This window comes from Schistocerca cancellata, chromosome 12, assembly GCF_023864275.1.
Source record: "Schistocerca cancellata isolate TAMUIC-IGC-003103 chromosome 12, iqSchCanc2.1, whole genome shotgun sequence".
NCBI classification, from domain to species: domain Eukaryota; kingdom Metazoa; phylum Arthropoda; class Insecta; order Orthoptera; family Acrididae; genus Schistocerca; species Schistocerca cancellata.
Window position 1 is genome coordinate 13,530,770 of NC_064637.1, and position 14,239 is coordinate 13,545,008.

Below are 14,239 nucleotides of genomic sequence, written 5' to 3' on the forward strand. Positions count from 1 at the left end.
TTGTCTCCTGTGCCGAAGTCTTCATCCTAGAGTAGCACTTCCACATACATCTTTGATTATTTGTCAAATGTATTCCTTCCAGTACTATGGAAGCTATTACCTGTCGGTTTAATGTGTCTTATCATTCTGTTCTCCTCTGCGTCAGTGTTTCCCACACGCTTTATACCAATTCTCAACAAAACCACCTTGTTTTTTATCTTTCCAGTTAATTTATTTTAGAGATCCTTATAGGGCACAAACATCTCAAAAGATTCGATTCTCTTCTTTTCCAGTTTTTCCAGAATCCATAATTTGCTTCCACGCAATGCTGTGCTCCAAACGAAGTCACAGAAATTTCTTCCTCTAATTAAGGCCTACGTTTGATACTAGTCTGTCACTGTGCTAGTCTGCTTCGTACGTCTTCTTACTTAATCAACATTGTATTATTTTGCTTCCCACGTAATAGAATTCCTTCGCTTCATCTTCTTTGCAGTCAACAATTCTGAAGTTAAGTTTATTGCTAATTTCACTTCTGCTACTCGTCAAAACTTTTGTCTTTCTTCGAGTTACCTCCGATCCGTATTCTGTACTCGTCAGAATGTTCAATCGAAAGGTCCAGTTATTCTACTTCAGTTTTATTGAGAATAGCATCATCATCAGTAAATTTTGTTGCTGATATCCTTTCAACTCTGATTTTACTCCCACTCTCGAACCTTACCTTTATTTTCACCGTCGCTTCTTCGAAGTATAGATTGAGCAGTGGTGATAGAAAACTGCATCACGGTCTTATGACCTCATTAATCGGAGCACTTTGTTCTCGGTCTTCCATTCTTATTGTTCCCTCTCCATTTTTATATGCACTGTGTATTTCCCATCTTCCTCTATAGCTTATTCGTATGTTTCTCAGAATTTCAAACATCTCGCACCATTTTACACTGTCGAATCCTATTAATAGGTCGAAACATCCTTTGTCTAACAGACCTTCAATTTTTTTTTTCCATTCTCTGCATGTTACCCACGTCAGTACCTATGATGCAGAAGTTATTAACCTGAAAGTGCAACACTTGAATTGTTTATCTCGCCTCGCTAATCTAATACTGCCTCCACTACGTCTCACTTATCCACTCACATTTATCCCTCAGTCACGTCATCAGATGGGTTCTCCCCCTTGTCGATGCTTTCTATGTGCTCTTTTCATTTACCCACTCTCATCTCGGCACTTAACATTGGAAATCCCAATCACACTCTTAATGTTGACATCATCACTTTTAATTTCGCTCAAAACTGTTTTGACTTTGTTATTGGCTGTACCTTCCGAGTCATCTCTGTTTTGATTTATTCTTCCTATGATCATTTCGCCTCGACTTCTGCATATCTTCCTGCCTCATTTTGCCGAGGAATATTATATTCACAAATTGGAAGTTAGTTTTAATCATAGCTAAATTTGAAGTTCTAAAATTGATGACAATTTTGACAAAAATATTACCATAAAATATTTAATGAACTTGTATTGCCACAGGTTATTCACAATAACCAACCACACATTTGTGGGACAGTTTGACTTTTTGACCCAGCAGCCCCAATGTGAAGTGACAACCACACTGTACATGCGAGTTATAAAACTAATTTCAAATTATCACGAATGATGTGCTGAACAAAGAAGTTTGTTCTTTCAAAAGCTGCAAATCTGTTGTTACAATTGCTTTCAAACTACTACTACTACTACTACTACTACTACTAATAATAATAATAATAATAATAATAACAACAACAACAACAACACAGACAGGAGAATACCAACCAGGATACAAATTAATAATATCATGTGCTGAGCAGATACTCAATTTAAAGGCTAATAACGAGTCAGATGCATATACCCAATGACATTGTGCTTTGTTCCAGTTCATAAATAAATCATAGCAACTTAAGCTGCACTGTTAGCTTCCTGCATAACCACATCCTCGAAAATCTAATAACCAGCATCTTCTGTGCAAAGAGAGAAACTGTATACAGAGATTACCATTAACTACTCCACACTAACAAGATATCTGAATAAATCATGGACTATATTATCTAAAAAGTTTTTGCTAATCTGAACCCTAACAGCACACCACAAATTACATGCAATATAAATTTTATATTCCTACGAGACAAAGAAAACATCAGCAAACTTTATGTACAAAATGAAAGAAATTAAAAACAATATCATTGAATATCAACATCTGTATCATCACAACATAAACAAAATATAAGCTAACTTTATTTACAAACTGAAAGAAATGATACATGATATACTGATTGGCTATCATCATCTGAATCACAATTGGCCACCTTCATTTCACCCGTTACCAACACCTACACGTCACAAGAAAACCGCTGATGTCACAAGTGCACTTTAACCAAAACATAATACATTAAAGTTTCCAAAACTCTGTGATTTTTGCCACATTTTGAATTTGTAAAATGGTTACATTTCAAGAACTATTTGACTTACACACCTGAAATTTGCACCATTTTATTCAGATTTTTAACAATTTGTGCTATTTTACTGTATTAATAAAATGCTAAATATCTCCCAACCAAAATAATTTTAAATAAGTAATATTTCGAAATGTCAGTCACACACTATCTGTTAATGAGTGTCTGCCATATTTCTAGCCAAACTGGAAGAAGTTATGTAGTGGACCCCTCTTGCAGTTTTCATACATTATATACAATGTACCTAATATTCATCACAATACTTGTTGGAGACCTGTCCATTCCCTAATACACGTTTTCTGAATTTACTTTGCCATTTTTGTTTTTGTTACGAGAAATGCGTTAAATGGCATTTAAGCATGACATAAATGTAAACACATTACAAATTGCACGTAAATCTCTCAATCACTCATAACCAAATTATCATCTTTTGGCCTAACCTACATCCCAGTACTCTCTATGGATCAGTCATTCACCACAACCATAATTTCAGGGGTGGGGGTTTTAATATCACAATGTAGCCAAATTTCTTAATGGTACTCCTATGGAAGCACATGGAAATAATTTTATTTTACTACAATCTGCTTTGTCCACTGTGCCACAACTGTATGCGGTTTACAGACTGGTTCATAAAAGCAGTCGTCAGCACACTAGACTCGCATTTGGGAGGAAGACTGTTGAAATCTGTGTCCAACCATCTCAATTTAGGTTTTCCGTGATTTCCCTAAATCCGAGATGATTCCTACGAACGGACACGGCCACTTTCCTGCCCCATCCAAACCTGAACACTAGCTTCTGCTCTGCCTCTAATGATCTCTAACCGATAAGATGTTAAACCCTAACCAGAATATGAAATTACTGCACACTAACTAACCAAAGTAATAAACTACTTCCCAATTGGAAAATAATTTACTACTTCAGCAATGGCCCAGCAGCACAACATAAAAATCGGAAAAACTTTCTAGCTTATGCCACAGTGCATAAGATTTAGAAGGAACTGAGGCAGAATGGAATTTTTGTGCTGCTTACACACGCAAAGAGTGTGTGTCGAGGCACAGTAAAAAAGCTAAAAATCACAGCTAGTTTGCAAAATCCTACAAATAACCAAGCACTAACGCACTTCCAATTGATTACGTTGGGTACAGCAAATATCCCAACAGTCATTTTTTTTCTATGTGACAAATGATGAGCATTTGGCAGAAGAAAGGAACGTGACAAAAAAATTTAGGAAGCCATAGCAGTCGCAGGGACTCTGCACCATGGTCTAATGGACTATCGATCACAAATTGTCCAAACAGATGAAGATGTCAATCATTTTGGTAGCACTCGCACCAAACAGAAGCGAGGAATGCCAGGGAAGGGAGCCATTCTCCACGATTCCAACAAATTGCAAACGTAACAACCTGTACATCGCTACACTGCCGCCGTCACTACGACGGCACACATCGCGCATTTTCAGTAGCGTGCTCCGGGCGGCCACCAGAGGTCGCCGATGCTGAACAATGGTAAAACAAAACTGACCATTTATTCATTTCAGTCGCAATGTCAAAAAACGAGCCTTTACGAAAAGGTGACTAGTGGCCGCTCCATACTACTTATGAAGCTGTAATTTGGCAGTGCTTCATGTGAGGTCTGTATATAAATCCTGCAAAAATTTCATCGAAATTGGAGATGGTTGAGTGGGGAGCCTTAGGCCACTTGACCTTTGGATTTGTAGTCTAGCACTTTACCGCTGAGCCTCCCGACATTTTATTAACATCTAAATCCTTAAAGTCACAAATGACATTTTTTGTAAACTTTGGCCTTGGTCTAAGTAATAAATGCAATTAAAATAATTAACTCAAAACACCAAGACTAATAATTCCTTCTCCATTGTACGGTAATTAATTTCAGCCTTCTTGAATTGACAACAGATGTAACTGATTGGTTTCTATTTGCCTGCATGTTCCTGACAAACTGCATCCTACAGTCAATTTGATTGCATCACACGACATTATAAAAGGTTTTTAAAAAATTAGGGAGAACTTCTGAAACACCTTTGACCTGTTACATTGCAGGCACTGTAGTCCATTGGAAAGTTACTCCTTTTTTAACAATTTTGTGAATTGTTTAGTTATTATAGCATACTCCTTGATGAAAATACCGATATTTTGCAAGGCCCTGGAAACTCTGTAATTCCAGGAAAATTGCGACAGCAGCTGTTAATTACTGATCTGGTTTCGCCCCAGCTGAACTGATAATATGACTTAAGTACCGCAAAATAACATTTTTCCAACTTTGAATTCAAATGTGCTCTTTGTAATCGCAACAACACACTCCTTCGCCATTTGGCATATTCCTGAATTGTACTGGAGAATACAATATCGTCACCTAAATAAACCAAGCATGTAGTTGTCTTAAAACCTATTAATGACAAGCATGCAAATTTGAGAGCCATCAAAACAGGAGATGTCGAATGGTGAGCTTGTCTAAATTTAGGCCACTTGACATGAAATGACCCAAAGGTCTTGGGTCTGATCCCTAGTCAATTCTAGGATCCCTGTCACGCATCACTACTCCCACCTCTTATAATGTTTGTTGATGTGAAAAAATGCTGAGTTGCACCATGGTTCAAAATTCACATTTAACTGCCTTGCCTTTGGAACAGATTGTAGGATTTGTTGTGCTTATGGCAGTAGATGACGGGACTTCTTGTGTGCTACCAAGAACAGAAAAAGAAGAAGAAAATATTTTATTTATACATCTTTGTGGACTACCACCTCCTTTTTCATTCCATATAAACTGACTGTCCAAAAATATTTCATACTTTCATTTTAATTGATTCAACTGTTCCCTCTGGTTAAATATTGTATTGTTATTGTTGTTGTTGTTGTTGTTGTCGTCGTCTTCAGTCCTGAGACTGTTTGATGCAGCTGCTTCATCTCCCAGTACATACTGCAGCCTACATCCTTATGAAGCTGCTTAGTGTATTCATCTCTTGGTCTCCCTCTACGATTTTTACCCTCCACGCTGTCCTCAAATACTAAATTGGTGATCCCTTGATGCCTCAGAACATGCCCTACCAACCGATCCCTTCTTCTAGTCAAGTTGTGCCACAAACTCATCTTCTCCCCAATTCTATTCAGTACCTCCTCATTAGTAGTGTGATCTACCCATCTAATCTTCAGCATTCTTCTGTAGCACCACATTTCAAAAGCTTCTATTCTCTTCTTGTCCAAAATATTTATCGTCCACGTTTCACTTCCATACAAATACTTTCAGAAATGACTTCCTGACACTTAAATCTATACTCGATGTTAACAAATTTCTCTTTTTCAGAAACGCTTTCCTTGCCATTGCCAATATACATTTTATATCATCTCTACTTCGACCATCATCAGTTATTTTGCTCCCCAAATAGCAAAACTCCTTTATTACTTTAAGTGCCTCATTTCCTAATCTAATTCCAGCCGCATCACCCGATTTAATTCGACTACATTCTATTATCCTCGTTTTGCTTTAATTGATGTTCATCTTGTATCATCCTTCCAAGACACTGTCCGTTCCGTTCAACTATGATGTATATTAAAATATTCTGATATGATACATTATAAATTGTTTTTGAAACCTGTATTAAAATATTTTCACAGTTTTGCTGGGAAAACCAGATATGAACATAAAATTTAAATTATAGCCTACCATACCACAATCTAATAAATACCTGGTCCCCAAATCAAATATAACAATGATTTGACAATGTTATTTGCTTTTCATCATTTTAGTTTTTCATAACAACCTAGGAATACGTCCAAAGAAACTACACACTGGATGCTGGCTAACCAACAAAACAAAATTCATTTTGATGTGTTCTCACTGGAATACCAAATACTAACACAGCATTTTTTTAAAACTATGAATAATTCCGATTTTTGAAAATTAAAAATTTTAAAAATTGATCAAGAAAATTCTGCATTTTATGAAGAGTTAAGTAGCATGCTTTTTACAGCTTCAAAAGAAACAGAATAAAACAATACAAATTTTAAGCCTGAAAGTCAAACAGTTAAAGAAGTGATGCGTATGTTTTAGGGTTTCAAAACGTGTCAAAAATCACACAATTTTACGAAAAAAAGTTAGTTTAGGGTTTTTCCATGTAAAAAAAACTACACTGTCAGTGCAGAAATTTTATCAATCTGCGTTGCCAAGTAACAGACTGGCGGTTAAATTTCACATGGACCGACTTCAATACTTAAGCAACATTAATTTACAAATTAATGTTTCCACAGTGACTTACCTCTACCTTCTCTGAAATCTTTGACCTTATGCTGGTAGTATGCATGATATGGATCTCCAAAGTTTAGAAAGTTAAACTTGGGGTTTCCAATCTCATTTTGCCTAATCCTAGCTTCGAATTCTGGTCCGTTTCTGGCAACAAAACTAGCAGTTTTGTCAACAATATCTGGAAAATAATATTAAGGAAAACTCGAACCTGAATCATTATTCCAAAAACCTGTAACAAAACGATCAATTTCCGCCATGAAAGGATACTCCTCACCTCTGGAGGTGGATAAATAATCCCAACGATTGGTTGTGTTGATGGAGTTGTATCAGTTTCTTGTTGCACCTCCGGGGCCGGTGGCGGCGGTGGAGGTGGCGGAGGAGGGGCTAACACATCTATCGACGGCATTTTTCAGATTTAACTATAACTACTTCACTATTTCATACATAAGTCTTCTCCAGTCTACACAAAACAACACACTAACACGGTGAGCCAAAGATTGCGCACCTATATAGATTTGCTTAAACTTAGGCCGGAGGTACACAATATATTAGTTTTGTACTCGACCACCCTAGATATTAGTGATCAATTACTTCTGCTGTATACTTACAGAAATTAAATTAAATATTTTCTTCATATATTGTAAGACATGTTATTTGTTTGTAAGTCATAGATGCTATTGCGCTGCAGCAGCTGTTGACGTTTAGCTGTGTGTACCTTTGCCTTGGCGCTGCAAGGCGAGTAGCAAACTGTGCATGTTTATTTACGAAGGCATTTAAATGATATCCAGGTTATACGGTGCAGATTCAGATAATGCCTCTTTAAAGCGAAAGAGGCAAATTGACACACTGAAAATCTTCAACGCTAAGTAAGTTCTCACTTTATTTTAAATGATACACTACAAACATTAAGTTCATTACAGAGAAAACTGCAACGTATTCAGGTGATTGCACGTACTATAGTGTTAGTTTTTTTCTCAGTGTCTGACATTTCAGCCTTGCGAAACGTCATCCAATGAAGAGAGAACGATTTACGCTAGTTACTAATGAAATACTTTAATCTGAATCTGTTGTAACACCATCATCTCTTTGTCAGTCACTGTGGCTCGATTTGTGATTTGCTTCGTAGCTAATAGTACATATTCTCTCTCACTTGTCAGTGTATACACATTTGTTATATTTTTTAATATTGACCTAATTAAGTAAAGACTTCAGCATTCGTCCATCATTTTGCTTGCCTTGCGAATTCGGTGACAGCAGAGGATACGAACCTTACCATGCTCTTGACATCTTCATAATATGCAACTGTACGAAGCATCTAAAAGGATTGCGCATTTTTAGTAACATGTGATTTACACGTTGATGCAACTTCTCGTCCGGCAATAATAAAGCTTGCATTTAGATACCATGATGCACACTAATTTCCGGCATTTCCTTAAAGTCACAGAGAGAACTTAGGAGTTACATGTTCAGTTAGTAATGACAGCCCAAGTATTGATGAAAGATTCCAGACAATGTAGGATGACGTTTAATATTAAGTGCTCTTAGTAATTCACCCATACATGACACCTCAAATTTGTTTGCAAGGAAAGCAGAACTGAGTGGTTTTACAACAGAAATACCTAGATGTAAGCTACAGTGTAAACATCTGTAAGTAACCACAAGACAGAGTACTACCATCTAGGCCATTGACTATTGTGGCGAAGGCTACATAGATCCTTTCAAATCAAGCTTAAAGACATGTTGTGATTGAGAATCGTGCTGCTGTACAGTAGTAAGTATTGGGCAAATGGCATTTAATCTGAAAAGGGAGAACTGCTTGGAACCTTCATTACTTGTCTCTAGAACTAAGTACTACATCTTTCTGGAGAATGTATGAAAATAATGGTACACCTTCACAAAAGTGTTTTAATCATTGGAATTATAAGGTGGAATCCAAAATTTTCGGGGCTGGTGCTGCTATCTGGAAAGTAGGAGTAGTGGATCTTTGCACCGCTAGGTGGCGAGAGCTGCATATCAGATGAGTCAGTGTGCGGAGTGGCATTGAGTTGGGAGGACGTTTTGCGTGTCCAATGATTTCCATACTAGTCTTGGTTAAAAAGAGTCTTGGTTGCAATTTTAGTTTTTTATTTTTCAACAACGTCTTTTGCCTTATTTAGGCATCTTCAGGTTATCTTCCCTAGATGGACACGAGAGGCAGCAAGATCTGCATAACTACCTGAGCCCCCATCTTACTCTGTTACTCGCTCCTGTGAATGGGAACGTGTTAAGCAGATCTTACTGCCTCTCACATCCATTTGGAAAAGATAACCTGAAGATGCCTAAATAAGGCGAAACTTCTAGTTGAAAAATAAAAAAACTAAACTTGCAACCAAGACTGCTTTTAACCAATACTGTTAAGCACTGGTTTGCTGTATGCCGCATATGGATTGGAAGAATTTCTATTTCCGTACTACTTTGTATTTGGTGTGTTGCGATTTTATGATGGATCCGCAAGCAGAGCGGTGCGTGTGTATCAAATTCTGTGCGAATCTCGGGAAAAGTGCTACGGAGACCCTTTCAGTCATTCAAGAAGTGTTTGGGGCACAGAGCTTGAGCAGTATGCATGCGTTTGAATGGCATGCTCAGTTCATGGCCGGCCGTACAGGCGTCGAAGATGATGCTCACATTGGAAGGCCCGTGAGCCTCACAATGCCAAGACATTGTTGCCAAACATCAACAATTGGTTCGTGCGAATCGGCGTCGAACCATTCGAGACCTTGCAGATCAAGTGGGTATTGGTTATGAGACATGTCAACAAATGTTGACTGATGAACTGGGCATGCATCGTGTCGCTACAAAATTTGTGCCAAGGATCTTGACCGCCGAACAGAAGGCACAGCATGTTGAAGTGTGCACGGACCTTCGTCAGACCGCATCTGATGATCCAACCTTCTTGTCACAGGTTATCACCAGCGACAAGAGCTGGATTTATGGTTATGACACAGAGACAAAGCAACAAGCCTCCCAGTGGGAGAAACAGGGCTCTTCGAGACCCAAAAAAGCGAGACAGGTGAAGAGCGAAGTGGAGAACATGATCATTGTTTTCTTTGATACCAAGGGAATTGTGCACAAAGAATTCGACCCACCCAACCAGACAAAATTCCGCTTACTACTGTGACATTTTGCACCGGCTCTGTGAAAATGTGCATTGACGACAGCTGGAACTTTGGCGTCAAGGGAACTGGCTGCTGCATCACGACAATGTGGCCTGTCACACGTCCTTGCTCACCAGGACCTTTTTGGCAAAAAGCAACTTGGGCGGTTGTACCCCACCCACCGTACTCGCCAGATTTGGCACCTTGCGACTTCCCACTATTCCCAAAACTGAAACTCAAGTTGAGAGGCCGTCAGTTCGACACTCTAGAGAGGATTCAAATAGCATCACTGGTGGTGATAAACACCCTCAGGACTTCCAGATAACGTTTGACCAATAGCAGAAGCACTGGGTCAGGTGTGTACGTGCGGATGGGAACTACCACGAGGGTGATGGTGACCGTTAGTCCAAAGTTAAGGTTTTCAACAGATGGCAGCACCAGTCCTGAAAATTTTGGATAGCACCTCATATATTGAAAAATAGGCAGTATACTAAATGTGTGTTCTCTGTTCATAAATCATTTCTAGTATTCTCACTTATTTCAGTTTCTATTGAAATCAGGTGTTAGGTAAATACCATCTTTTTTTTTTGCCAGGAAACCTCCAGTTATACCCATGTCATTCCTCTATTCCCAGATGCAAAATGTGTTTTATCACATGTAAAAGTTGATCACTTAAAAGCTTAACACTTGACACAACATATGTGTTGGTATATTATTTTGTGTGTGAACCTGTAATTTAATATGATAGGCATGGCATCAAACTGAACATAATTTGTGGAAGAGTAGCAGCATACACACAGTTATCTCCACATTGCTGTCATCGATTTTCACATACAGTGTCATATCTCACTTACCGGTTATGTTACGTGATAGTTCATATGGGCAACCTGTTGAACATACTTGATGTTCATTCGTATTGATAGAAGCCACAAGAGTTTACCCTCACTGTTCTCTATCTGCAAACTGATAACACCACTCGTAAACAGCATTTTGTCCCCATAATGTACTATCAGTCTCCTCCAGATATAATCAGGTTACATGTTCCCCTCCACAAGATGTATTGTCACACAGTGTTGTTCCACAGGTGCAATACTTTTTGCCACATTTGAGTTCACTGATGTATATGTACAGTCAGTATCATGGGAAATGAACAGTTGTTACTTTCAATTAAGTTGCCTTCACAGCCAATTGGGAAATATGGAAGCATCCAATCCCACCTGTCTGCTTTGACCCATGACGTCACAAATATGGTGGAAATGACCATAAACCACGATTCCAATATGGCACATATAAAATCATTATGTACACATTATGAGGATGAAAATACATCTAAAAACAAACACACACACTTTCCACAAAAAGCCTAATGACACTAATGGGACAAGTGCGGGAAATGTGGTGTTTTTGGGTGGGGGGGCAAACTAAATATAAACAAATTTAGACACCCACCCCCATACAAAACTACACAAAAAGACGAAAAAAACAGACACTACAAAACTCCTCAAATACCACTAAACACAATATCATCTGGAATCGGACACTTCCCTTGACCTATATAGCTTAACAGCAGCTCCGGATCCCATAAATTAGGATCAAACACTTCCCTTGGCCTATATAGCTCAAAAACATTTCCCGATACCAATACCAACATACACAGCCTCACATTGGGATCGACACTTCCCTTGAACTGCGCACTGTTAATTTTATCCGTCATATCCATTACTGAACAAAAACAACAACCGATTAATTTTACTAAAATTACCAAATGACGTACAGCGAACAACACTAAATTAATCTTCACACAAAATCGTTAACTCACTGAAACGAATACCACTACAAACACAGCCGACACTCCAACAATTCTGGATAAGGAGCAAAAGCAAACTGAGCCCATTACACCACACAAACAAAAACCCTGAACATACCACCATAGAGCACAACAAACCACAACACGACGACGTCTACAAAAACGCCACACTCACAAACCAAACTCCGCGCCGTCATGACGTCACACACGACAACACCCTTACATCACGGGTCAAAGCCGACGCATGGGATCAGACGCTTCTGTCCACCCGCCAATTGGTCCAGCTCTACGTATGCTCCCTTTTTGGAGGCCAAATTTAGGCTACAAATGAAATTTGAATGACGTTTGTGGTGACATGTACTCAGCACAACTCTAAGTGTAACTACTTGTGTCACGGTTGAGGCCTAATAATTCTGTATGCAATTCATATTACGAAAAGAGGGGAAAGTTCAGCAAATAAAGAAAGCAAACTGTGAGATTGTCGATGTTAGTCACAGTGGAGAAGACTGAGAAACTGGTGGTAGGAACAAAAAGTCCGATGTGGAGAGACATCTAGTTTATATTTGACCTTCTGTTTTTCAGTGTAACAGAAGTGCACGCCGATGTGGAATATCGTGTGGACTTTGTCTCAGGAGGCCACCAGATGGCTCTGCACGTGATATTAGGACCAGAGTTTCCCTTGGAGAAACCCATTCTCCGTATCGTGCCCGCTGTCAGTCACCTTTGGGTCAACGAGACTGGAGAAGTTGTCGGTGCCCCGGGTCTTATAAGTGTAAGTTAATCTCCTGACTGAAATGAATTTAAGTAATTAATAAATGACGAGTTCACCATAACTGATGACCTCTCTCTACACTTTATGATCGAACAACGCAGCCTATTGTCATTGGAAGGCTGCTGAATGACTGTCTCGCTATATCACCAATTTATAAACAGATTTCATTGGAGCAATGTTACGTATTTTTGCTGCTGCCTTAATGTGTCAATCTTCTCGATCAATTTCAAGGGTGTAGTGCAGTTTGGGATAAAGCTGCCCTGCTTTGACCGATGAGTTCACTGTTGAAACTAGTTTTATGGAATATGGGTTGTTGGCGCAGACTGGAGTGTAGTGTGGCTCGAGGTATAGGCTTAGGTCACTGACAAAGTCAATGAATGTGTTGTAACAGTAATCTGTCTCTTTAGTATATATAGTGTAGTATGTAATTATATCATAAAAACAAATATGATGTAACTTACCAAACGAAAGCGTTGGTATGTTGATAGACACATAAATAAACACAAACACACACACAAAATTCGAGCTTTCACAACCCACGGTTGCTTCATCAGGAAAGAGGGAAGGAGAGGGAAAGACGAAAGGATGTGGGTTTTAAGGCAGAGGGTAAGGAGTCATTCCAGTCCCGGGAGCGGAAAGACTTACCTTAGGGGGAAAAAAGGACACACACACAAACACACACACATCCATCCGCACATATACAGACACAAGCAGATATTTGTAAAGGCAAAGAGTTTGGGCAGAGATGTCAGTCGAGACGGAAGTACAGAGGCAACAATGTTGTCAAATGACAGGTGAGGTATGAGCGGCGGCAACTTGAAATTAGCGGAGGTTGAGGCCTGGTGGGTAACGGGAAGAGGGGATATACTGAAGGGCAAGTTCCCATCTCTGGAGTTCCGATAGGTTGGTGTTAGTGGGAAGTATCCAGATAACGCGGATGGTGTAACATTGTGCCAAGATGTGCTGGCCGTGCACTGAGGCATGTTTAGCCACAGGGTGATCCTCATGACCAACAAACACTGTCTGCCTGTGTCCATTCATGCGAATGGACAGTTTGTTGCTGGTCATTCCCACATAGAAAACTTCACAGTGTAGGCAGGTCAGTTGATAAATCACGTGGGCGCTTTCACACGTGGCTCTGCCTTTGATCGTGTACACCTTCCGGGTTACAGGACTGGAGTACCGTATTTACTCGAATCTAAGCTGCACTTTTTTTCCAGTTTTTGTAATCCAAAAAACCACCTGCGGCGTAGAATCGAGTGCAAAGCAAGCGGAAGTTCTGAAAAATGTCGATAGGTGCCGCCACAACTAACTTCTGTCATCGAATACATGTAGCGCTACACAGGCATGCTTTGTAGGCACAAAGATAAATACTGGCGCCAAAACCTCTGCGTCAGTAAATAAATTAAAAAAAAAAAGGTGGAAGACGAGCTTTTTTTCTCCGCCCCGAGTTTCGACCACTGCATTTTCATACATTATCCAATGAAGTAAATACAAATACCGTATTGCTCATCTACGAATGTAGCAGAATTTCAATGTACTACGAAAATCCGACTGGCAAGACTGTTTGGGATGTTTGTCAATATGTTCAACTCTACGTTCTGAATTTTTTCCTACCTGTGAGAAGAGATGGTTGCTAATAGGAACCTGATGAAATGTGAATCACATGCATTATTCTCTTCACCATGAGAATAATATGAATATAAACATTTTGCCATGTATTCTTTCGTGTTTGCTGCTATCTTGTTTAAATCCTGTCTGCCTAATAAACTACGAAACTTAGAGTGAGGCAACAGCAAACGCGGAAGAATA

At 39.1% G+C, this 14,239-nt stretch overlaps 2 protein-coding genes across 3 annotated transcripts in view; one reads left to right on the forward strand and one right to left on the reverse strand.

Moving 5' to 3' along the window:
• LOC126109400 (splicing factor 3A subunit 1) overlaps positions 1–7,202 on the reverse strand; it is a 74,520-nt gene extending 67,318 nt beyond the window's left edge. The window contains exons 1-2 of one of the 2 annotated variants that reach the window (XM_049914429.1): positions 6,982–7,202; positions 6,728–6,892 (exon numbers count right to left, since the gene is read on the reverse strand). In XM_049914429.1, the coding sequence (XP_049770386.1) occupies positions 6,728–6,892; positions 6,982–7,120 (304 nt within the window). In that variant the 5' untranslated portion in view covers positions 7,121–7,202. The remainder of the gene's footprint in view (positions 1–6,727; positions 6,893–6,981) is intronic. The other variant, XM_049914430.1, reaches the window with a different exon arrangement.
• A 223-nt stretch (positions 7,203–7,425) lies between these two features.
• The window catches only part of LOC126109404 (vacuolar protein sorting-associated protein 37A), an 87,421-nt gene continuing 80,607 nt past the window's right edge, over positions 7,426–14,239 (forward strand). The window contains exons 1-2 of the mRNA XM_049914435.1: positions 7,426–7,580; positions 12,238–12,427. Of these exons, the coding sequence (XP_049770392.1) occupies positions 7,492–7,580; positions 12,238–12,427 (279 nt within the window). The 5' untranslated portion in view covers positions 7,426–7,491. The remainder of the gene's footprint in view (positions 7,581–12,237; positions 12,428–14,239) is intronic.